The sequence below is a fragment of the Punica granatum genome, chromosome 1 (genome assembly GCF_007655135.1).
Source record: "Punica granatum isolate Tunisia-2019 chromosome 1, ASM765513v2, whole genome shotgun sequence".
Lineage (NCBI taxonomy): Eukaryota > Viridiplantae > Streptophyta > Magnoliopsida > Myrtales > Lythraceae > Punica > Punica granatum.
Window position 1 is genome coordinate 4327032 of NC_045127.1, and position 23174 is coordinate 4350205.

General features: G+C 39.4%; 4 protein-coding genes across 5 annotated transcripts; 2 read left to right on the forward strand and 2 right to left on the reverse strand.

Moving 5' to 3' along the window:
* The first annotated feature begins 858 nt into the window (after nt 1-858).
* LOC116214765 (VPS35 endosomal protein sorting factor-like) lies at nt 859-10558 on the forward strand. 2 transcript variants are annotated; one of them, XM_031550224.1, is made up of 25 exons: nt 888-1014; nt 1243-1366; nt 2062-2283; nt 3053-3083; nt 3293-3477; nt 3745-3904; nt 4008-4104; nt 4551-4720; nt 5208-5374; nt 5714-5896; nt 5992-6078; nt 6344-6424; nt 6824-6967; nt 7124-7206; nt 7308-7449; nt 7534-7617; nt 7903-8064; nt 8148-8235; nt 8589-8666; nt 8921-8987; nt 9063-9162; nt 9384-9500; nt 9582-9638; nt 9737-9915; nt 10057-10558. In XM_031550224.1, exons 2-24 carry the CDS (start codon nt 1244-1246, stop codon nt 9872-9874), a joined length of 2766 nt encoding a protein of 921 aa, XP_031406084.1. In that variant the 5' UTR covers nt 888-1014; nt 1243; the 3' UTR covers nt 9875-9915; nt 10057-10558. The 2 variants fall into 2 exon arrangements, with proteins under 2 accessions (XP_031406092.1, XP_031406084.1); XM_031550232.1 differs by lacking the exon at nt 1243-1366 and having other exon boundaries at nt 859-1014.
* A 1345-nt stretch (nt 10559-11903) lies between these two features.
* On the forward strand, nt 11904-13378 carry LOC116196381 (mitogen-activated protein kinase kinase kinase 18-like). The gene has a single exon (XM_031526072.1). The coding sequence runs from the start codon at nt 11976-11978 to the stop codon at nt 13368-13370; it is 1395 nt and encodes a 464-aa protein (XP_031381932.1). The 5' UTR covers nt 11904-11975; the 3' UTR covers nt 13371-13378.
* A 2369-nt stretch (nt 13379-15747) lies between these two features.
* LOC116192029 lies at nt 15748-16883 on the reverse strand. The gene is made up of 2 exons (XM_031520423.1): nt 16348-16883; nt 15748-16172 (listed from the first exon to the last, which is right to left on the reverse strand). Exons 1-2 carry the CDS (start codon nt 16637-16639, stop codon nt 16078-16080), a joined length of 387 nt encoding a protein of 128 aa, XP_031376283.1. The 5' UTR covers nt 16640-16883; the 3' UTR covers nt 15748-16077.
* A 136-nt stretch (nt 16884-17019) lies between these two features.
* On the reverse strand, nt 17020-22471 carry LOC116192028 (dihydrolipoyllysine-residue succinyltransferase component of 2-oxoglutarate dehydrogenase complex 2, mitochondrial-like). Its single transcript, XM_031520422.1, has 14 exons — nt 22237-22471; nt 21811-21875; nt 21556-21682; nt 21405-21432; nt 20814-20884; nt 20412-20486; nt 20243-20298; nt 20074-20118; nt 19719-19985; nt 19494-19588; nt 18788-18878; nt 18577-18687; nt 18010-18204; nt 17020-17574 (listed from the first exon to the last, which is right to left on the reverse strand). The coding sequence occupies exons 2-14, from the start codon at nt 21859-21861 to the stop codon at nt 17383-17385; spliced, it is 1404 nt and encodes a 467-aa protein (XP_031376282.1). The 5' UTR covers nt 21862-21875; nt 22237-22471; the 3' UTR covers nt 17020-17382.
* Nucleotides 22472-23174: the final 703 nt, after the last annotated feature.

Consider the following 23174-nt stretch of genomic DNA (forward strand, 5'->3'; position numbering starts at 1 on the left):
TTTGATTCGAAACCAATATAAGAAGTATCCCTTGTCCTCTCGTTCGGTCACAGTACTTCAGTCCATGTAAAACGAGGAATATATAAAGCACGGTGTGTTCCCCGTCCAAAGCAAATCAGCAACAACAGCTTCCAGTGCCTGAATATGTGGTTAAGCCCGAATTACGCATACATTGCGCGAGTGCTAGACTACGTGTGTTGGATGTACATCATATGCACCTCTCAACCATCTTAATATTTTCAGGAAAATTCGATCTGCAATCTCACATCGGACTTGTATAGCTCGTAAAAGAGAGTTCCGCAAATTAATGTGTTGGCATGTATCGATTTTGACCTCATTATCAAGACTATGAACCGAGTCTGTGTGATCATGGACCGCCCATGCGAATCACCTTTCAGCCTCTTTTGAGCTTGCCATGGTCATAATAAGTGGTCCTAATAGAAAGCTATTTACTTCACAATATTCCTACCTTAGGCTTTACCAGGTAATCAATCTAATGAACAACTACCCTTTATTCCTTCTTCTTCTTTTTTTTTTCCTTTATTAGATGTAAATACTAGCAGAATAAATATTGTCTTATCTTATGACTTTTCACTTTAGTATTTTCAGTATTATATGCCACTTTACGGCTTCGTGGTTCCCGCAAACAATAAGGATAAAATACCAACAATTTCAAAATTTAGGGTTCAAATTGATGATATGCAAACTTCAAGGTGGAAAATACAAAGTCATCTAAATATTTAAAAAATACAGGGTGCAAATTGACATCATGGAAACTTGAAGGTTGCGAAGTGGTAGAAAGGAAAAATTGAGGGTGCAAAGTGTACTTTTTGTTTTTAACCGGGGCACAGTATTCATCCATCCCGGGGGAGGGGGCGAGAGGGGGAAGCCCGGAAACTTGGTGCCATGGAGTTCCGAGCTCGAGATTACAAAGCAGAGAGTGAAGCTCACGCGCTTCCCCGCAAGCGGGCAGACGGTGACCCTCTTTCTGCTCCGGCCGTGTCTCATCCCCAGGTCTTCAGCTGTCTCAGAAACTTTCTCGGATGTCAAAACTGCTGTTTTTTTTTTTTTTTACTGACTGACAGTGATCGTCTGTTCGGATATCAGAAAGTTCCCTTTTTTTTTTCTTGTGCCCCATGATCTTCTTGGGCAGGATTGCTGCCATAATCGTGTTTGCTTGCAATTTGGATCCAATTGGTGTTGGAATTTTGATTTCTAGCTTACTCGGGTCGATTGTTTCAGAATGATGTGGAAACTTCGGAATTTGGACATGGAAGAGGCATATATATGGTTGCAGAGATTGAGCTCTATGGAAAAGGATGGAACTTTTTGTTTAGTTGTGGTTCCTCCTTCCGGTGTCCAACAGGCAAGAATTGTAGTACTGTTAAAAGGAAATAGGACAGGACAAAGCAAGTGGCTGAATTGAGAAGGTGCCAAGTTGAAGAGGTTAAATGAATGATTTAAGGGATGTTAGCCCGTTTCTTTAGAAATTCGGGGACTCGGTTGAGCCGGTTCCTGGTCCAGGGCTCTCGGGAGATTTGCATTTGTGAAAATCTGATTGATCTTAGCCAAGATTGTTCTCCCATGAATTCTTATATTTCTAAATCGAGTGTAATATAATTTGACTGCAAAAAGATGGTGGACATATTCAAATATACAGGTGTGTTAGTGGAGACTGCAAGAGAAAGAAACTTGGCCTATTTGGTATGCGGCCTTCCGGGATAGGATTTCTGTGAGTCAGAAAAATTTGGAACGGGCCGTGTTAGGTTCTAGATGCCCTTTTTCCTTTTCCCCCTTAAAGGAAATAATTCCTCAGTTGATCTGGCCTGGGAGGATAGCAGCAGGATTAGGAGGATCAATCAGTGAAGGGAATAGCAGTGCTAATAGGGAACGTTGGAATTTCAGTTTCTGTAAAAGATTTAGCTGCCAACTGATTGGGTTTATGGGTGATATTTGTATCTATCGTGTGCAGTGATACATAGTTGCTGGTCTTGTTATTTTGTCTTGTAAATTTTGTCTTCGATTTCTCACATGGCGGATCCCTATGATGCATGAATCCAGGTTGACATAGTAGAGGACAAAGGAGAAGAATTTTTTGATCCCTTGCGAGAGCCAAATTCAAATGTTGTTGGCTCACTTGATACCGAAGACGATATTGGTCATCCTTCTGTAGTGGTGTCTACTGAAGTTCCTGGGCAAGAAAATGCAAAGAGGGAATGGACCTCTTTCAAGAGATTCCTAATGCAGAGGTTTCCTGTCTCCAAAATGGTGTCGATTTCTGCGGTAGGTGCTCTGCTCTGTCACTCTCCTGCATGGCAGAGGCACTTATAGATGTGTCAGCGGCAACAGCTATCATTTTAACTGCTTTCTCATTAGTATCTCAAAATATTAATAGGAAAAGTGTGAATTGATTTCTTGTTCAAAGTTTTCTAGATGTTTTCCTTGATTGATATCGTCTCTATCTGGGACGATCTAGAAGAAGTCATACATCTTTTTTGCACCGTCCTAAAGAAAATATCTGATTTTTTAAAAACATTTATGAGTGATACATTTCAAGGAAATGATCAACCCTCGCGTGATCCCCCCCCCCCCTCCCCCCTTTTTTTGTGTCCAGATATATGAACCTTTCATGAAGAATATTTTTCACGGCTTCAAACAATATGGTTATTGCTCAGGAGAAAATTATCCACAATCTACCTTTTCTACAGTCATAATAAAATATTAATTAATTCTTTTACATCACAATGACGGGCCTTTCTTGTTCACTGATGAAAGAATAATGTTCTTTGTCTTCCTTATAGCATCAATTCTGTTGGGTTATAAGTTGCTTTATGAATATTTTGATGCAGCAGGAGGTCTCCTTTTTTCTTGGTCGCATGTTCTGTTTCTTCTATTGATGTTAAAAGAGCAACTCATAGAAGTATATTTTGTGATTGTGTCTTGTGCTTTATACTACTTTATGCAACAAAAATGCTATTTTGTTTCACTGGGTAGTTGCAGTGTTCTGTTTTAGTTCTTTGAGTGTTATACAACTCCCTGTCCTTTATTGCAGATGTCTGATGGAATATTGAGAAGTGGCAAAGGTAATGTGTACTTTTTTTCCTCTTTCCCTCTTCGCTCTCTTGGTGATTGGTGTATTGATATATTTGCTTCTGCTCCTATCACCCTTTCCAACTCGTTTTGCTTTTATCGCAGGCAATGCCTATTACAGCTAAACAAGCTTAAATGTGTTCTTTTAGCTTTTGATGGATGGTGTATATTGTCATCATTGTCCTGTGTCATGACATTGCAGGATATGAGAAACTGTCTATGAGCACCGACCCCGACGAATTGGATGATTCGCAAAAGTTTTCTGAAGAAGGTATCAGATCAATAGCTCGTCAGGAGTACATCTCACGATTAAAGGAGTTCAAAGAGAAATTTGCCGATGCATGGCAATCTGGCGATCGTGTGACATCGTTGAAGCTGGCCATCAAGGTGAAATGTTGGCTATTTTTCAAGATAATCCTAATTTATTATCTATATCCAATCATTCTGCATAGGAAATATTCAATGCATGACTGTAGCTTTTAGCTCGTGCTGGTTTCTGAGATAATTATTTTTATTGAGACATTATAACTGCAGTATTTCTTCTAAAAGGAGTATAGTTCTCGAGTGAACTGGAAGCCGTTTGCATGCAAAATGTTTTGAACGTTTTGTTTTATTGTATGGGTGGATTCTGAGATTAATCATTCTGATATGCAGGTCGCTAAGCTTCTAACAGATACCTCAGTCGGGCAGTTTTATCCTACTCTCTTTGTTCTTGCTACAGATATAATGGAAATGCTCGGTGATATGGTATGGGAGCGTGTAAAGCAAAAGGCTGAATATGCTGAAGATGGAACTTTCCTCTGCTCATTACCTGGTCAAAGTCTCACTTTTCTGCCTAAATCCATTTTGCGCCGTATCATTGTTTTTGACAGCAGTAGCTAGGTAATATGCCTGAGATCTTTGTGTGAATTATGCAGCAAGTTTCCGAGCAGACGATGTTGGTCTTGATGCCAAAGAAACTTGTAACAACTGGTTCTGCAAAATTGGTTCCGTGAAGGAGCTTCTTCCACGGATGTATGTTGGTTTTCTTTTTCTTATAAGGATTTAGTGTGAACTTTCTCTATATGTAAAGGCTTGGCATGCCATGATAATAATAATGTAAACTTTCTGTATAACCAGTATATGTTCTATATAATTCAATGGGTGTCGGTTCCTAAATCTATTGGTTGGTATTAAATTGGATAAATTGAAGGAGTTCTAGCATCACTTTAAAGATAAATAAGTCCGTGCCAAATAAATTGGCTTCTTTAACTCCACGGTCATTATTTAGGTTTTCTGTTGTTGTAAATGACATTTTCTTTCCATAAATAATCAGACAGTTTCTATCTAGACAGATCTCAGAGCAGCTTGAACAATTGGCTTGTCTTATTACCTGAGGCTTAGCTTTTTGGATAATATATCAGTCCAGTATGTGACTCTGTTATTTTATAATATTATTAAAAAATTTCCCCATGTTGCAGTTATTTGGAGTTGGCGCTGTTACCTTGTTGGCGATTTCTGGTTGATCAACCGATTGACAGTATTCAACGATTGGTTATGATGGCACGAGGAGTAGCAGATCCATTGGCATGTTCTTATTGCCGCCTATACATAGCCCGTTGTGCACAGAAATTGCCCTCAGTTGATACAGGCATGATTCATCTCGTCTCTATTGCATCATCAGGATTGAGGGTAAAGTCTAATAAGAAATTACTGATGTAAATTCAAAATTCTTTGTTTATCAATTAAAAAAAAAAAGACCCTTGCTCCCTGACGTTTTAAATTTGATTTTCCTCGTATGTTCAAGTTTATGTGGACAGTCCTAAAGAACCTATATTTGGAACGCATGTGGTGCCATGTGCATGCACACTCCGCTTTTCTACTAATGAAAGGAAAAGAGCATCCCTGTGAAAAAAGATGTTGATCCATGTTCTGATGCTTTTAAATCTGACTGCAATTGCAACAACTTTCATGAGCTTGGGTATTGCATCTCCTCTGATAGCTATGGATTGGCAGATTCTTTCTTCCTTGCATTTAGCTTTTCACTGCCATGTCTGTTCCATGAACTCAGGTTTCTGTTCCATATTATTTTTCCATTCTATATAATAAATTGTATTTTTGTGATAGTATTGCAACAGGGAGTCTTATCAGATGTATTAATGACACCAAACACTTACTGATGCATTCCATGTCACTGAGAGAAGGCAGTCAGGAAAGTTCAAAGGACCGCAGAAAATCACTTGTCAGTTTGATGGAGCCATCTATTGAATATATTATGCGGCACATTTTTCAGGATGCATCTCTGGTAATAATGTGATAACTTCTTTCTCACCTGATATAGCCAAAGAAAATTTTGCATTTATTTTTTGGGACATCACACGTCTAGGGAAAGCATTGATAGCCATTGTTTATATGACCTTTATGGACTAATAATGCATTAAGTTCTTTTGGATGCACTTGTGCTAAAGGTGGATATTAATTTTCTTTTTAATCTCAAATTGCTTATGTGAACAAACTTTTTTCTTAAATGATCAACTATCAGTTTAATACTTAGAATAGAATTGATGAGATTTATCATGTAGATGTTATCATCAATTGATTCGTTTCTGATAACAATGGTACAATCTCCTTTCCTTCATTTCAGAAGCTATTGGAGAGCGCAGTTGTTGAATTTGGGCTTGGAAACACTGAGGCTCATGGCAGTAACCCATCTATTTCAATCATTGTTCATAATCTTATCAAGGAGCTTCCAGTTGACATGGTCAATTCTAAGACAATAGATATCATCAATCTGATAGAATGCTGCAATGATTATACTTTAGATCAGGTATTGATGGTGCGCCATGAGATTTGCATATATATATGCAATTTACAATTCTGGTTTGCAATTCAGTTGCTTTGTTTCTTGACTTTTGGTTGCAGTGCTTAAATTACAGGTTACTTGGGTTCCGGCTCTCCGAAAGTAAATATTCATTGCACATAGTCACTGTGGTTGATCGAGTTATCAGGGTATGTGTCTTTCTATATTTCCATGACATGCTCGCCTAAAGGTATTTGCCTATCATATGTTCTGTGGGCATGGAATCTGGATCTAGCCTGCTATGGTGCATGTTGGAATTACTCGGGTTTTTAGGTTGATCTACATCTATTTGCTGGGGAAAACTTGTGAAGGTGGCTAGCTGAAGTTGGTTTGTATCATGATATCTGGAAACTATTAAGGTCTCTACCGTTTTACTTGGTATACATGCCCTGGCTAACAAGTATTTAATACCAGGTTGTTTCTCAGAAGGATATGCTTGATGAGTACCTGAAGGTTGTGGATGCTTATGTGGATCTTATTTTTCAAAATCATATGGTAATTGTTAATTTTGATTTTATATATGTCCTGTTGTTATCAGTTAATGAAAAATAATTCCAATCTAAAGGCCAAAAAGTGGGTCCCAGAATTAGTGGGGCTAGTGCTTTTGCCTTCCTTGTATTTTTCTGAGCTCTAGCCTTCATGATGTTTCTCAATTTTGTTCCTCTGCATATTATAGTCTATTTCCAATCAATCATGTGTCAATCCTGAGATGGATTCTTGGTGATTTGTCTCTAGAGCATATTGCTTCTCTAGTTTGCCATATTCTTGTCCACCAGATAGTAGTTAACATTATCGATTTTATACTCTTGATGAAATAAGAGTCTTTTGTCATGTATATTGCTTTGATTGCAGTCTGTCATGCTTGCTTTTCTCCTCCCTTTATGTTTAATCCAGGATGATCATCTTGTGAAGATTTTAGATGGTATTTCAAAACGGATATGCAATAAGGGAATGGTTGGAGATGAACTTGCATGCTTGCAATCCATTCTGGTGAAGCTTCTTTCACATTTTAAGAACCTAGAAGATATATTTTCTCTGGTATTCTTCTCTTGAACTTCTGTCAAGCTTCTCTCCACTTTGTTTACATATCTTGCCATTTGACATGTTGCAGTGGAAGCATAAAATATAGCAGTAATTCTTTCATGGTTGTTTTTTTAGTTAATTTTTTATTAAGAAAAATTACTATGTTTGTAGAACCATTTTCTCGAGATATTGGATATGATGTATGGAAGGTCAAGGATGATTGTCAACATGCACATACTTGATAAGGCAACAAGGTATGGCCGCCTTACCATGGGCTATCTGAGATTTTATTTTTTGCACGAGAGATTATTTTTCAATTTATTTTTACTGTTGAACTGCTTTCATTGTTGCTTAGGGGAGGATTAATATGCGATCCAACTACCATTCAATTGCTTTTTGAAGTTTCTCAAGCTCTAAATGATAGTATAGATCAAGTAAATGTGAGAGATGAGGATCTTCAGCAGCCTGCCCGAATGATCTCTCGATTTATTGATAAGGTAACAGGTCATAAAACTAAGGTGTTGCGAACACATATTGGTTATCGTAATATCTTGATAGTTATAGCTGCTGTATGTGATCAGGTCAGCTATGGTGCAGACAGAGAACGGCATTTGGCATTCTTAGTTGAATGCCGTCGAGCTTTTGGTAGCACAAATGAACTTAAGGTGTGCATTTAATACTCATATCTAAACTGGATACCCTCGAACTAGAAATTGACTGAGTCTTTATTCGGTATATTACCGTTGAAAGATCAAAGTTCTCCCTATTCTCTATGATGATGAAATAAAGATACCTTGAGAATTTATATTAATACTAGAAAGAGTGCAGCTTATGTGCAAGTTTAGTTTCAAGCTATACTTTAATTCTCCTTGGTAATATCTTAAATTTATAGTTGTTGATCTATAAACAATAATTCTTGTGATATGGTTCGGTTTTTATTTTACATGCAGGAAACTCTTGTTCATTCTAGCAATTCTTTGGCAGTTAAGGCCTTGATCGAGAGGAAGAATCATCTGGACTTTTTAAAATCTTGCATAGCATTTAGTGAAGTTACTATATCTTCTGTTACAGCCCTCGTGAGGCAGTTGAAGCTTTATCTTGAGACTGCAGAGGTATGTAATTGTTTTTTCACTATTACGTATTTCTGCTGCGTGTTAACCTTCAGATATGTACTTATTTTGTTTTGACTTGTAAGGTTGCTTTGCTGGGTGGTTTGGTTTCACATTCAGATGGACTCGTTCAGTCTGCGATTAGCTGCATGCAGTCTGTGGACTTGGTGGATGGTTAGTTTTTCCTTTGATGGAATTTCTTGATACGCTGTTTCAATAGATCTTTAGTTGTACTATAAATAAATAAATAATTTTTTGTTGTTCCTGTTAGAATTTTCACTATATTTAGTGGATTTATATCATACAGTGAAGTTGGTGTTTTTTGGTTGTTAAAAGTGATTTGATAGTAAAGCATGTGGTATCAGATTTTGCAACATGCTAGTATAATAAGTGTGATTTGTTTTAGTCAATTTTATCATCGATCCATTATGGATATATGCTAAGACATAAATCTGTATTGCCATCTATCAAGGTGAACTAATTCTAGATATTCTAATTTGATGTTATTTTGCTGATAATATGAACAGTTTCACGAGGGCCTACAGATGCTGATGAAACTCTGAACTTTCTCCAGAAAATATGTGGTTTCCTGATTATACTTCCAGGTAATGAACTCTCGTATCGATATTTCCATGGATGCCTAACTTCACCCTTTACTTTGTCTAAAGTAACATGTTGTGTTACTTGCTGCTTACGATTTGAATTTCTGTCCAACATTCTGTTCTCAATTAAATTTTCAAGGTTTAATTATCGAAAAGATGAATGCTCGTAACAGAATGGATCTGCAGCTTTCCTTGTATAACTCCAATTCCATTATCTAGAAATTAACATTTGATCGGACATAATTTTCTTGTTGAAGGTAATCCTGAAAAAGGGGCTGTATATACTCCAAAAAGCCTGTTTGCACTCCTCAATTCTCAATCATGGTGAGCCTTTGGTTCGCGTTTTATTGCTGAAGCCTATTTCTTGTCGATTATTGTTTTCAACTCTTATCTTTGTAGGATGACTCCTAGGATGAGAGCGAGGATATGTTGTGCAATGATTTCATTGTCAGCAACACTGTCCCAAAAGAATCTCCCGTATCATGCAAGTAAATCTGGGGTATACAAGTTTATCCCTTCTTTACTCAGAATTGGATTTTAGTAGTCACAATAGGTAATCTATCAATAATGAAAATAATGAGCGAATGGCTTCTCAATTTTTTTTAATGATCAAACAAGCACGACCTGCCTGGGGCTGATCGCACATGAGAGCACTTTGAAGTGTTGACAGCTGTCTTTATCTGGCTACTCGAGTAACAACTTTCAATTCCTTTCTACCAGATTCCAAGTAATGACATTCTATTTTACGGCAACTCGGCTTATTTCGGGGAGTTGGTATCATTCTCTGAGGAAGTTGTCCGGAAGCTAGTTGATGCCATTAAGCAAGAGCCTTCTCCGGTAAGTTGTGGCTTTTATTCTTCAATTAATAAAACTCAATGGAATGATGCTCTCGTGCTGACAATTTGTGCCACAAACAAGGTGGCCCGTGGAAGCATGGCGCTCGAAGCTTGCAACTGTATTGCTTTGTCCTTCAAAGTAGGTTTTTGTAAAATTACTCAGGTCATATCTATGGTTAACAAAATCCATACGAAAGCTCTGTCGCTCACTTATGTCCTGGCTCCATCATTTGGCAGATGAGTTGTGAGATATCTGCAATTTGCTTCGAACTTTTGGAGATGGCCAGGAGGGGATTGGGCGCTAAAGACAGATATCTGAAGTCCACAATCAACCTCATGGATTCATATTCAACATCGCCTCAGCTATGCCAATGACCGTTTATTTTTTATGAGAAGTCGAGCATCATAGTTTGCAGGTGAGTCCTAAAACTTCCTTCCTGGATTAGTTCATGCGCTTAGACATGCCTGTCGAGAGGAGCTCACAACATCATGTGCGACATTCCCTATTCTTTTTGCTTCCTGGATAACTGTTGTAATTCTGTTCAATTCACGTTCAGGTATCGTAGCGTGGTCTCAACCCATACATTGTGCTCGCATCCCATTCAGGGTTTGTCAGCTCCAGTTTCCCCAGCTCTGTGAAAGATAACGGGCTCTGTAAGATGCTGCAACACGACCCTGCTAAACCAGGAAGTGCTATTCAGTTGTTTCTTTTGGAGTTAGGCGGGCTTCACAGACTTACTCAAGATCTCTCACTAGACAATCTGTGTCGGGTTCGGGCGATGTCAATCGACATATGACTCGACTAAAGTTGCGTGGAGATGTAAATTCAAATTTTACTACTATGTTTTGGCTGAGCATGTGCTCGTGGTGGGGGATATGACTTTTAAGTCCCTCTGTTTTACTTCTGTGCAGTTTTTCGGGCAAGAGAGAACATTTTTTACGATATCTTCACTGAGAAGGGAAAAAAAAAAAAAACTGAACAATCTGTGCTCGTTGAAATGAAAAACCATATGATAAATTAAATGGAGGTCTCTCATTTTTATTCGAAATGATGTGAAATAACAGCCTGTGGATCTGAATCTTGCAGTTTTGATTGAAGTCTAAGGCTAAATTATTCTGACGGTTCTTATAGAATATAGAGTTGATATAATATATATGTGTATATATATATGTCTTTACGTACGTACATTATGTACGTAGTTGACTCTATCACCATGCATTGGATTCGGCCCTTCTCTGGTGCAAAGAATCCCATAGGCTATAACCCATTTATCCGTAGCTTTCACTCAACCCTCCCATAGGCTTAGGCGAATATAATTTAGACCGTCTATTAGATAATCAAGCAAATCAATTTATAATCTCCTATCTGGGATGCGAGTTATTCTACAACCTCATCGACCGACCGTGAGGCTTAGCTTTTATGGATCGTGGTCATCGAACGCCGAGCGAAGATGGGACCAAACGAAGGGGCCTCTGTTGATCCCTTGCTCGCCTATCGATTAGATATGGGCTTCGTTGCTTATCGAAGAATGAAGTGCTTTCAGTATTCAGCGATTAAGCACATATATCCTTGCAATCTGTAGACGGATCTCGTGTTAAAATAAAATGAGGAACGGAGATGCCCTGACAAATGCGAATCGGCTGCGGATATTCCATTGATTGGGTGGAAAGATTTGGCAAATGATTAGGAGATTAATTAATGTTGGGCCGGACCGGGCTAATCTCCGTCCCCGGCCCGCCGTAAACCTCTAATCACGGCACGTGCGCACGTGGAGTCATGTGGACGGCTTCCTTCTCTCTCCCTTGACCGCCGCCGCCGTCGTCACCAACCCCCCGTCCTTTATCGCCTACGGTCGCCGTCGGCCGCTGAAGAAAGAGAAGAAATCTCGTCAACCCCTCCCTTCTCCCGCCACGTGTCATCCTCTAACCGCCGAAAGGACTCTTCGTCGTCCGCGTGAACACTGTCAAGGAGGAAAAATATTACGGTCTCCCTTGACTCTTTCACGAAACTGCCACACGATGATTCCGATCAAATTCGGTTTTCATTCATTAGGTTCCCGGACATCCCTCCATAATCATCTCTTACATCAAATATAATTTAACTCTACGGTCGTTGATAAATCCATATCACATTATATTCATCTTATGATCTGAAAGGAAGTCGGCAATAAATTTACTTTTTTCTTTTTCTCGGTGGAGAGAGTGATAGTTTTGCCTAATGATTGGCGTGTCTTCTTGATTCTTACCGATGGTATTGTCGTGATATTTAAGGCTCCGCGTTTCTAATGTGAACGCGAGTCTCGTAGGTTAAAAAGAGAATATGTAGTGAATGTACCGTTCACATGTCCCTCTTTCTTCCCCAAGACCCCGTTGACTTTAAATTCCCATATAAATATTGACCCCTGCACCCTCCAAGACTTCAACCACCTTCAAACATATCCTCTCTCAAACTTCATCATCCATTGCTTTCTTCTCCATGGAATGGACTCGAGGGCCGACCATTGGCCGAGGCTCCACCGCCGCCGTCTCTTTAGCCTCCGCCACAAACATCCCCGGGTGCCTCTTTGCGGTGAAGTCGGCCGAGCTCTCCCACTCCCTCCCCTTGCAAAGGGAGCAGTCTATTCTGTCCAAGTTAAGCTCTCCCTACATAGTCAACTACTTGGGCTTTGACATCACAAGGGAGGATGGCAAGTCTCTCTACAACCTCTGGATGGAGTATATGCCGGGAGGCACGCTCCGGGAGCTTATCGTCCAGCGCGGGGGATTCCTCGATGAGCCAACAGTCCGGTCCTTCGCGGGCCGGATCGTGGAAGGCCTAAGCTACCTCCACAGGAATGGGATAGCTCACTGCGACTTGAAAGCTCAGAATGTGCTCATCGGGGAGAACGGTCCAAAGATCGCAGACTTCGGTTGCGCAAAGTTGATTGGGAGAAACCCGACTCGGGGTGCTCTCGTGAATTTTTTGGGCACCCCGATGTTTATGGCCCCGGAGGTTGCTCGGGGCGAGGAGCAGGGGTTCGGGGCTGATGTATGGGCTCTCGGGTGCTTGATCATCGAGATGGTCGCTGGGGCCAGTCCGTGGACTAATGTGTCCGACCTGGTGTCCCTTCTTTACCGGATCGGCTTCTCCGAGGACGTTCCTGAGATCCCTGCTTGGTTGTCTGAGGATGCTCACGACTTCCTCAACAAGTGCCTGAGCAGAGACCCGAGGCAGAGGCAGACGGCAGAGCAGTTGCTCGGCCATCCATTTCTTTTCGGGTGGGATCGTTCAGCCAAGGTAGGCAGGCTCGACATGGATTCTCCTATCGGGGTCCTGGATCGACGATTCTGGGATTTGACTGAAGGGATGGCGTCGGAACTAGACCTTGAAACTAGTCCGAATGTCGGGGCGTACAGCGAGACTGATTCAGCTTCTGCTGGTAAGAGGATCATGAGACTGAATGGGATTACCGGCTCGATTACCGTCATGCCTGATTGGACCGACACGGCGGATTGGGTCACCATTAGAAGCCATGATCAGGAGAGACCCGAACCGAGCTTAAATGATTCAATCTCGGAAGCGAGACCTTCGACAACTAATCATGATGAGGCAGAGCTCGAGCTTCCCATTGCAGCAAACAATGATTTGTATCAGTTATTGTTCCATGAGGAAAATTCTGGTGTTTCAACAACATTTAACACAAATCCTGTATTCATGACCCACTGTCACAAAGTTGTCCATGATGATTTCGGATTAATGAACTTCGACTTCGACACGGATAATGTCAACATTAATATTCATGACTTAGAGCAACAGTCTTTGCTTGAATTGCTTCTGTTATTTGCTGCAACTGAATTTTCCATCTTATATATTTCAATATGGTGTGAATAGCATTGATTTCCAACAAAAAGTCATGAACTTATTTATTTCTTCCGGGATAAATAAATAAATAGATATAAAACCCACGGAAAAAATATAAATAAATAAATAAAATTCATGATTTTTCCCATAGAAAAGAAAATCAAAACATGTTGATTATTCTACCCAAAAAAAAAACAAAAGAAACACATGTTGATGAAAATAAAAGAATTCTTAGTAAATTATATGAAATCGACAGTTCATATTATATCTAATCGATCCAGTTCGACCATCGAGTTTTGTACACTACATTCGGAGAAATGCTTATTGGCAGGGGTGGAGCCAGTTAATTGGCTGGAGGGCAATCGCCCCCCTGAACTTTGGGTTTTTTAAGATTTTGCCTCAAAACTATGCAAAATTAGTATTTTGCCCCCTGAAAAAATTATTTATGTATTATTTATATCAAGTAACATTTTTGCTCTCCTGGATGAAAATCCTAGCTCCGCCCCTACTTATTGGAGAGGAAAAGAGGAAAATACGAAGAGACTGGTACTCAGTATGGTCGATTTTCTGTGGGCATACACATATCTTCTCCTTCGGGAACTCCTCAACTGCCGCAGGAATAGAGGAAAAGGGGTAAAAAAAAAAGAGTAGATATAAAGTAAAGCCCATCCTCTTTAATCACCTAAAAAGTATTAACTTTGTTCTCTTTTTTAAAATTTTAACACGAATTTAATTTTTTGATAAAGATAGGCACGAATTTTAATTTTCTTGTCAAATTAGACATTTGCATCATTTTTCATCCATTTTTTTGACTTGAGGGAAATTGGTGTCTACGTGGCAAATAGTGTCACGCCATCTCAGTAAAAATAATAAAAATTTTAAAGAAAAATTAAAGAAAAAGAGAGAGAGAAAACCCTTAATAGGAGAAATAGTGAGGGTCCAAATTAGCCACCGCAACCTCGATTGGGATCGTTGGTGACCTTAGAGGGTGTCAATGACCCGAATCGAGAGTGGTGGCCGGGTTAGAATTAGCAAAATGAATGGAAAATAATACAAATATCTAACCTGACAAGAAAATAAAAAATTATTTCTTTTTTTGGTTAAAGAATAATGTTCATGTCAGAATTAAAAAATACGTAAAAATTTATGCATTTTTGAGTCATTAACTCCTTACTATTATATATATATCTAACAGAAATTTTAATAATGTTATATTATGTCACGATTATACTTTTAATACTTTCAGTTTAACTATTTAGTGCTTCTGAAATACGTGATGAAAAATACAAAATACTAATATATGAATTGGAATATTAAAATTTGAATTTCATTTTTTTTATCCGCAGAGAGAAAAAATTTGTGAGGCCGAAGTGAAAAGAGATGAACAGAGACAAAGGATTTGCCGCCAATGGGAACAGAGAAGACTCTTTGCTGCTTTTTAAAAAGGTCAACGGCACGCTGATTGTTGACCTCTTCTTCTTTGGCAACGGGTCGTTGGGGGACGTTGTCGGTCTACTTTTCACTTTTTTGGCTTAGGTTTTGGTTGAGGATTGAGGGACTTGGTGGATTTAGCACAACCATTGCCATGTCGTCTTCCATCCATGGTTGACAAGGTCCTAACATATATGATTGCGGGTGTAGGACCGAGAATTTTGAATTGACGAATTACATTAAAACAAACATCATCATATCCCGATCTCGGCAAATGAAATTTGATCTTTGTAGATGAAATTGGGTCCAAACTCAAGTGGGTGTTAATATGAACACTCTTTAGGCACAAAACACACGAATGGACCTAATTTGAAATATTTATTCATAACTCCAATTGATTAATCCTGAAAAAAAAAAAAACTCCTGTAAAAATCGAGAACTTAAATTATTTTTTTTTGACGTAATTCAAACCGCTTGATATTCCGATTTTCACCCAAGTGAGCATATACATCATCGAGTAGGTCCAAATCGAATTTTATCTAGAGAAGAAGAATTTGGGATTTCATAACAGTTGATTTATTTAATTCAATTAACAATAAAATTCAATTTTATTATGTATGACATAAAAGTATATTATACATTAAATATTAATTCGAGTGACGCATGCTGCCGCCGTAGGTTGACTACTGACGGTGCTCAGGGACGTCGATAAACCATACGAGGTGGTTGACTTTTTGAAGTTTTTATATGATTAATCATTAAACTAACCAACACAACATAGTCTATAGATTCTAGAGACGCGCCACAATTAATGGAACTAAATCAAAGTCAACCATTTTTAATTAGCCATCAATTTTCAATTTGACAACTTCTCTGTTCTTGTTATGCCCTATTTATATACTTGCCGATTCAATGAGATAAATATTGCATTGACCCTTCGAACGCAAATGGACCGCCAGATGGATTTGAAACGATCTTTAGACTAATGTCCACTATGTTCTTGTCGATTCGACTTCTTGCAGTCATCATTCTGCATTCCTTATTGCATTTCACACCGACGATAGCTAATAATTGGTATGACTACGCAATATGAATGTTGATGTAACACATACGACGATTAGACAATGTACAAAATAATGTACATACATATATGAATGAATTTCTGTTAACTGCGAGTTCCGCTCGGGATAAACCGAGCGTCATGGGGGTGGTTACATATGCGATGAGGGTCTTGTCCTTCGCTTTCCCTCTGAAAGCTGCTATGTCATGTCCTGAAAGGTTCAAACTGGGCTTTGTTTGGATAACTCTAATTTAATTGCGAGGAGTTCTTTGTGTCTTCCAGCAATTGTCTCATGTAACAATGGAGCCTGTCTATTAACATGTAAAGAAACAGGCAGAACCCTGCACGCAAACTTCATTGTCAAATGTCTGCAGATGATCATATCATACGACAAGCGCAAAAAGAGAGAGAACCCGTCGAACTCTGTCTAAGTGCTTGTAATTAGGTAGGAGGGAAAAAGAGGGGAAGAGACCGATTTGAAAAAAAACCAACAATCCGAAGAAAAAGATCGATTACCCATCAGAGATGTTTCCAGGAGGTGATTCGTGATGAGGACCTCGTAAGTCGGGTTGATCCTTTTCCCAGTCTCGCTCATACGCCTCCGGTAGTTCACAACGTCAAACAGGGCCGAGCCAAAGACCATGGTGAAGGTTGCCGCCACCGTCCTCACAACTAGGTGTCCCCTCCCGCGCTTCACCCAGCCCAGCCCGAGCATCAGCAGCTTTTTCATCCGCGTCTCAGACAGAAGACCAACAACGACTGACATTTCGAGGAACGCAAGTGTGAATAAGAGAGGGAGTGGAATCATATTTTTCTCTGCTTGCAAGATTGAATGATTATCTCAAGACAAACAGAAATCACGATTTTCGTTTTTGTTTTGTAAAGTTCAGTGAATGGAAGGATATGTTCTTTTCATGGCGCTGGAAGCAGAGGATACCTTGGCCATGGAGAAAACAGATTATACGAGGTCTATAACGTGGGACTAAAGCAAATTCGAGTCCGGAATCTTTGTTCTGATCACTCGAGCAAATGAATACATGCACTTCCAGGAGTAACTGCTTAGACAAGATAATACTCGCCTATTGAACATTATCGGCAAAACATCCACCACAATGCCATCACGACTAATGTAGGTTTGAACTCCGATGCAACAAACTTCTCGGGTTACCCAGAATTCCGTCCCTTCAGTTAGAGAAAAATTTACCTGAATTGCGTCACTTCCAATCAAAATAATACTGGTCTTGTACAATCTCTCGCTGAGAGTAAAACATCTTCCCAGTAAACAACAATGCATTGTACACCACAGCGCGCATATATCTGGCCACGGCATAAATAAACTGCGTTCTCAAAGTCAAATTTTCCTAACCTCCACCGGCCACAAGAAGATTATTTTTATCGGAGGCATGAATTGGCAAAAGTTTTTGTCCGACTAAAAGCTTGAGTAAACATCAAAAAACTTAATCTTTCGAGTCTATTCAACTTCTGAATAGTGCCCGGTCCCAGGAGCTTGAGAGAGTTACAAAAGTAACACCGAATGCTGCCTGGTAGTCTTCATATGTCGAGGAGAAGCCTCCGTGGGTCCTCCACCACGTCTTTGATGCGGCGCAAGAAGAAAACTGCCTCTCTCCCATCAATCAATCTATGGTCGTATGTCAGGGCAATGTACATCATCGGCCTTGGAAGGATTTCCCCTCCAACATCCATTGGACGGCTAACAATCGAATGCATTCCCAGAATTGCTGACTGTCGGGAGAACAGGAAAAGCAAAGGCATCACTCGAGACTATTAATAAACCCAAAGGATCTACCCCTCGAACTGAGAGATCCGTGAATCGGGATCCTAATGCACATAGATACAAATAGTCTAATGGGAGCAAGAATTTCCAGGAACATTTGGAACGTCTCATTTCTGAGCAGCAAGAGCCGTTTTCAAGTAGTCTTCGATTTATTACGTATCAATATTCGATTGATTGGTCTGAGGTTATCGACAAAAAAAATTTGTCTAACAGTCGATCGCTGGGGCCATTTCACCACTAAAAGAATACATTGTCGATACTAGCTCATCGATTTTTCCCCTTGTTCAGCTTCCCCCCCCCCTCCAGGAAACAAAGCATAATTTTCATGATTGATCAAAATAATTTCATCATAAAAATCAATTTGACTGACTAAGGTGACTGACCTGGGGAGGGTTAATGATCGGAGTGCTCAGAAGGCTCCCATACACACCACCATTCGATATTGTAAAGGTGCCACCGGCCATTTCATCAATCGATAAGGTACCAGCGTTCGCCTTCTTAGCGAGGCTGTTGATCTCCTTTTCAATCTCTGCAAAATTCATCTTATCGGCTCCACGAATGACGGGAACAACAAGACCCTGCAAAGAACAACCTAACTGTTTCAGCCTCATGCCTGGAGTCATATAACTGTAGGAGATGGGGGGGAAGTCGACACAATTTGGGTTTAAAAAAAAATCATTTCACATTAGTTTGATTTTCAGAAACATAATCTATGCAAAATACAGAAGAAAATTATTCATAATTATGACTATTTAAGAGACTTTTGGAGGCAGTTATCTTTTTGCGCACTTTGGAAATGTGTGGTGGGCAAAACTTGGACTAAACCTAGCATAACATAGAACGATAAAAATGATCTATCTAGGTTGGTCAGTGCCCAAGGAGACCGCGAAGATTCAAAAGGAGCACTGCAAATGGCATTGGAATTCATGAAGATTCATAAGCACTTTTACCTTTGGAGTGCCAACAGCTATACTTATATCAGTATAATCTCTGTATATGATGTCATCTCCATCTATGACTGCATTTATAATAGGTTGATTCTGGAGCCCACTAATAGCTGCCTGAAACGTTGAAAGGAAAAGGAATTACATCTTATGCATGAACAAATGCATATATTAGGGCAGATTAAAGGATCATTTGAACTCAGGTGAGTGTGTGTACCTTTACAAATCCAGACATAAGTCCCAGCTTGACTCCATGCTTTTCAACAAAAGCATCCTTGTATTCAGATCGAAGCTTCATCAAATTAGTCCTAGAATGAGCAGCAATCAGAGAGTCAAAACAAGAGACAAGACACAAAAAGAAAAATGAAAAATGAAAAATGAAAAAAAAAGAACATAACTCCAGGTAAAATGCATGAAGATCTTCATCTAAGGGATTCTTCTCAAACTCAAATGGTACAGGAAACTGAGTCAAGTAGAAAAGAATATGCCGGATGCATCTCATTGAAAATCCCAATAATAAAATCAAGAAACCGAGCAAAACATATCTTCTTACTAGGATTCCTGTAAGCTTCAAAGCACTAAGACTCTCAAAGACATAAACTCTAGATATTTTACTACTTAGATGAGAATTTGAAAATTGTGTATTTTGTTTGATAGCGCATGAATAATATGCCTGTCTCCTTAAAAGAACAATTAATTCAGATCTAACCCAGGATTATTTTGAAGTTCAAAGAGTAAGTACCAAACGATAAATAATCAAAATTTGTTAAAAACAGATAGTATTCATGGTATCTTCAAGTGGATCTAACGTGATATTGTTACTTAGGGCAGAAAGTACTTCTTATACATGTCAAAGGTCGGGAAATTTTCATGTAAAATACCTTAAGCAGTAGAAAAGATTTTTTCAATAGGAATGAGCTTACATGTCTACTTCGTTAAACGTGGTCAACATAGCAAATGTGTTTTGAGAATCCTTCAATCGTGTTGCAACTCGTTTCCTCAGTCTCGTCATTGGAACCTGCAAAGGGAAGGTTCTACACATTTAAACCCAGAACCTTATCAACTCAAATGAATCCTTCTAGTCAAGGAACAAAGGATTTTTTGACTGATCATTTTAGTAGAGAGAGAAGAAACAACCAAGCACTCACTCTTCTTTCCCTGTCCTTAGGGGGAAGTTGAGGCTCGGTAGCACTCCGCTTTGGAGGTGGTGGAGAGGCTGCTTTGGGCTTCTCTACAGCAGGAGCACTTTCAACTTTAGGTTCTGGCTTTTTCTCCTCAACCTTTGGAGGTGGAGCCTTCTCTTCTATCTTCTCAGATGGAGCAACATGGTCCACACCTTCAGGTCCTTCACCAGACTTGGAAATAATAGCAATCTTGGTGCCAGGCTCAACTGTATCCCCTTCCTTGGCTAGAAACTGCCAGGCATAGAAAACAGAAGAGAAAATCACGAATAAGTCTTGAAATTTTTTATGCAAGCATAAGGGAAAGCTTTGCAGTGTCTACCTTTTGGATAACTCCAGCTTCAGGACTGTTTACATCAATTGTTACCTGATTTACAAACAAACAGTACTTAGAATGTACCGCAGAATTTTTATGATGCAAAAGTAATACTGATCTCTTGATAATTGACATTATGAAAAATGAAGTTGAGATGAATCGGTTATATCAGCACCTTATCAGTTTCAATCTGAGCAATAGGCTCATCCACTTCTACCCGATCACCAGGATCTGCTCTTCATCATTAAAATAAAAATTTTAAAAATAATGATATCAAGAACTTAGAATATATACTCATGAATTTTTACAGAATTAAAAGTTCAAATTTGATCAGGAAAGCATACTCTTCAAGAACGTTGCTAAAGTGCCATCAGTGATGGACTCGCCCATTTGGGGGACGACTGCCTCAACCAAATCCCCTGCAGTATGGACATAAATAAGAAAGCAAAATAAGTTTATTATTGATGCAGAAGCAAACAAAGGGTTGGAGATCCTTGGGATGAAACGGCAATTAGTTATCCAAAATGCATTCGGGAACAGTTTGTATTTTGCACATGTTTACTTTCTTTTCAAATATACCCACAAATAAACAGGGAATGGCAGATAATATAAAATCAGTGGCAAGTTTATGCAAAGTACTCATTTGGAAAAACATAGTTTGATGATTCTTGGTCATCTAAGATCTCATATTCACTAAGATAGTATAAAGCCCGACAAAATTTGCATCTGCCATGCAAAGTACCCACCACTTTCTGAAGAATATGGTCTAAAGAACTTCTGACATGGAACCTCATTTTGGAGAGTGAAAGAAATTTCCCTGCACATAATAATAAATGAAGGTTTCCATTAGGAGGAAAATAACTTTCACTGGCAAGAAATCAAACAGTTATTCCAAGTTCAACTGAATTCTAGTCTTTTGTTAATAAAAATTTTCTCAAATGAGAACAAAATAGACATATAAGATCTCCCAATTGAATCAAAATTCCAATTTGAACCAAATTATATTCTACCATTATTTAGATAATAATTCGCCTGCAGCTCTCTTCAGATGTGCAAGTGGTGGATTAAAATGTTAATTGAAGGTGTAGATGTGTAAATATCGATAAATATTCTATCCTTAACACGAACATATGTTCCTGGTCAGGTTGCCATCAGGAAGATGTAAATCCAACTCAAAAGTGAGACAGGTGAAATGCAGCAAAGAGTCAACTGAATCTATTGAAAGACTGATAAAGTTAATTAGCCGTTCCAACTCAATTATCGTAGAACTCCAATTGCTAAAGCTTGTAGCCGAGTGCACAAGTTAATAGGTAGGATAAGAAAACATTGCTACTGACCTCAGCGGCCTGACGCCCACCAAGCCTCCTAATTAAAGAAACAAGAAATTCCCATCAGCATCAGTGATATTGAAATCAAATTGCAGACAAATCCGCCCTCACCACATAACCACCACCAAGTGACAAAAAGCAAAAGAGACAACAGACTTACGGGTGGAGACAAGGTGAGAGAAGCTGCGGACAGGTGCAAATCCTTGTGAATGAAGTACGATTACCTCTCCATCAGGAATCCTTGACTTCGATGCGGATCGAACTGCATTATGTGGCTTCTCTACGCTCTGGGAAAAGAAAATTAAGACCCTTCAGATTATGAATGGTAAAACAAGCAACAGTTTGCAACTTGCACTGTCGTATCTCAATTATTTATAATAAAAGGTAAAAGAAAGGAAAATTTGAAGGTTCTAACCAAGGTAGACCGAAATCCCGAAGCCACTCTTCGCCTTATAACACCCAACATCGTGGCTCTGATCTCTGCACCACATTAACCGTGACTACAATGTCAGGTAATCCAGATTATAACCAAAAACAAAGTGAAAGCTTTCATTAGACCTCAAACTGAGGAGTTTTTCAGCAATTCATGCTGATATCATATATTAACGTGCAGGAAATCAATGGAAATGCAAGAGTTCGCATAAAAAACAAAGTTCGAGAACAGGACGAGAAAATGGACAGTGGAGCCAGGAACAAGCTAAGAACACTCTAGATGAATTTTCAGATTATTGTAGTGAAAACAAGAAGCATGCCTAAGCTAACCGAAAGCTCGTCCCTATCTCCGACTGGCCTCACAACAGAGGTACCGATGAGTCGAGCACGTCGGCACCGGAGGTCGTACCTGATTGAAGAGCGAAAGGGACGATCCTCCGAGAAGGTCAGGTCAACAACCAGCTTGGCTTGAAGGGAGAAGAGAGAGAGAGAGGGAGGGACGTTCAAAGATCGATCTTCGTGAAGAAAGGCCGTAGATTTGACAAAGAAATTTCAATGGCAAGAGGCCTCCAGACTCAGATTCTTTTCGGTGATTTTTCCTCCATTCTTTACTCTACCGAAGGAAAGAGAGAGAGGGTGGGGGGGGGGGGGGGGAGGGAGGAGACAGACTGGAAGAAGGAAGAAGGAAGAAGGAAGAAGGAGGCGAGCAGACGTCGCCGTTTTCGGAAGTCAAAGGCCCGGCCCAATAGGCCCATTTAAGACATTCTGGCCTAGAGGCCCAAAGCCAGGCGCTGTTCCAAAGGCTTTATTGAGCCCAGTCTTTCTCATCTTTTCGTCCCTATCTTATTTCATATGAAGTCCCTCTAACTTTGTTTTCATTCAGAATACCCTCGTACTTTTTAAAATCGTTTTCTTTTAGGTGTATACTCTGGTAACCGGGAATTCAACGGTTCCCCGATTAATCCAGTTCGAGCGAGTCGGCCCATTAAAGGGGTAAAGCTCTCTCATTTTTTCTATTCACAACATTCGAACTTGAAATCTTACTTAAATGGAACAAGAGCCGAGTCGCTTGAATTAGTTTTCTAGATTATTTTTTTATCCGTGGCCCTACTATTGCATTAAGACTTTTGGCTCACAAAAAATGGAAATGAAAAGCTTGATTCCTTGACAGAAATTTAGGCTACCTCATTCAAGAAAAGTAAAGTCCCGGCTACAATATTTTTCCATTTTTAATGGTAGAGAGTCACGGAAAGAGAGAGATTTTGCTAGAAGCCTATTAAAATAGATTTAATGAAAGCTCGTGCGTTGCATTAAGAAATTTGAAAATAGAATTCTTGAAATATAAAA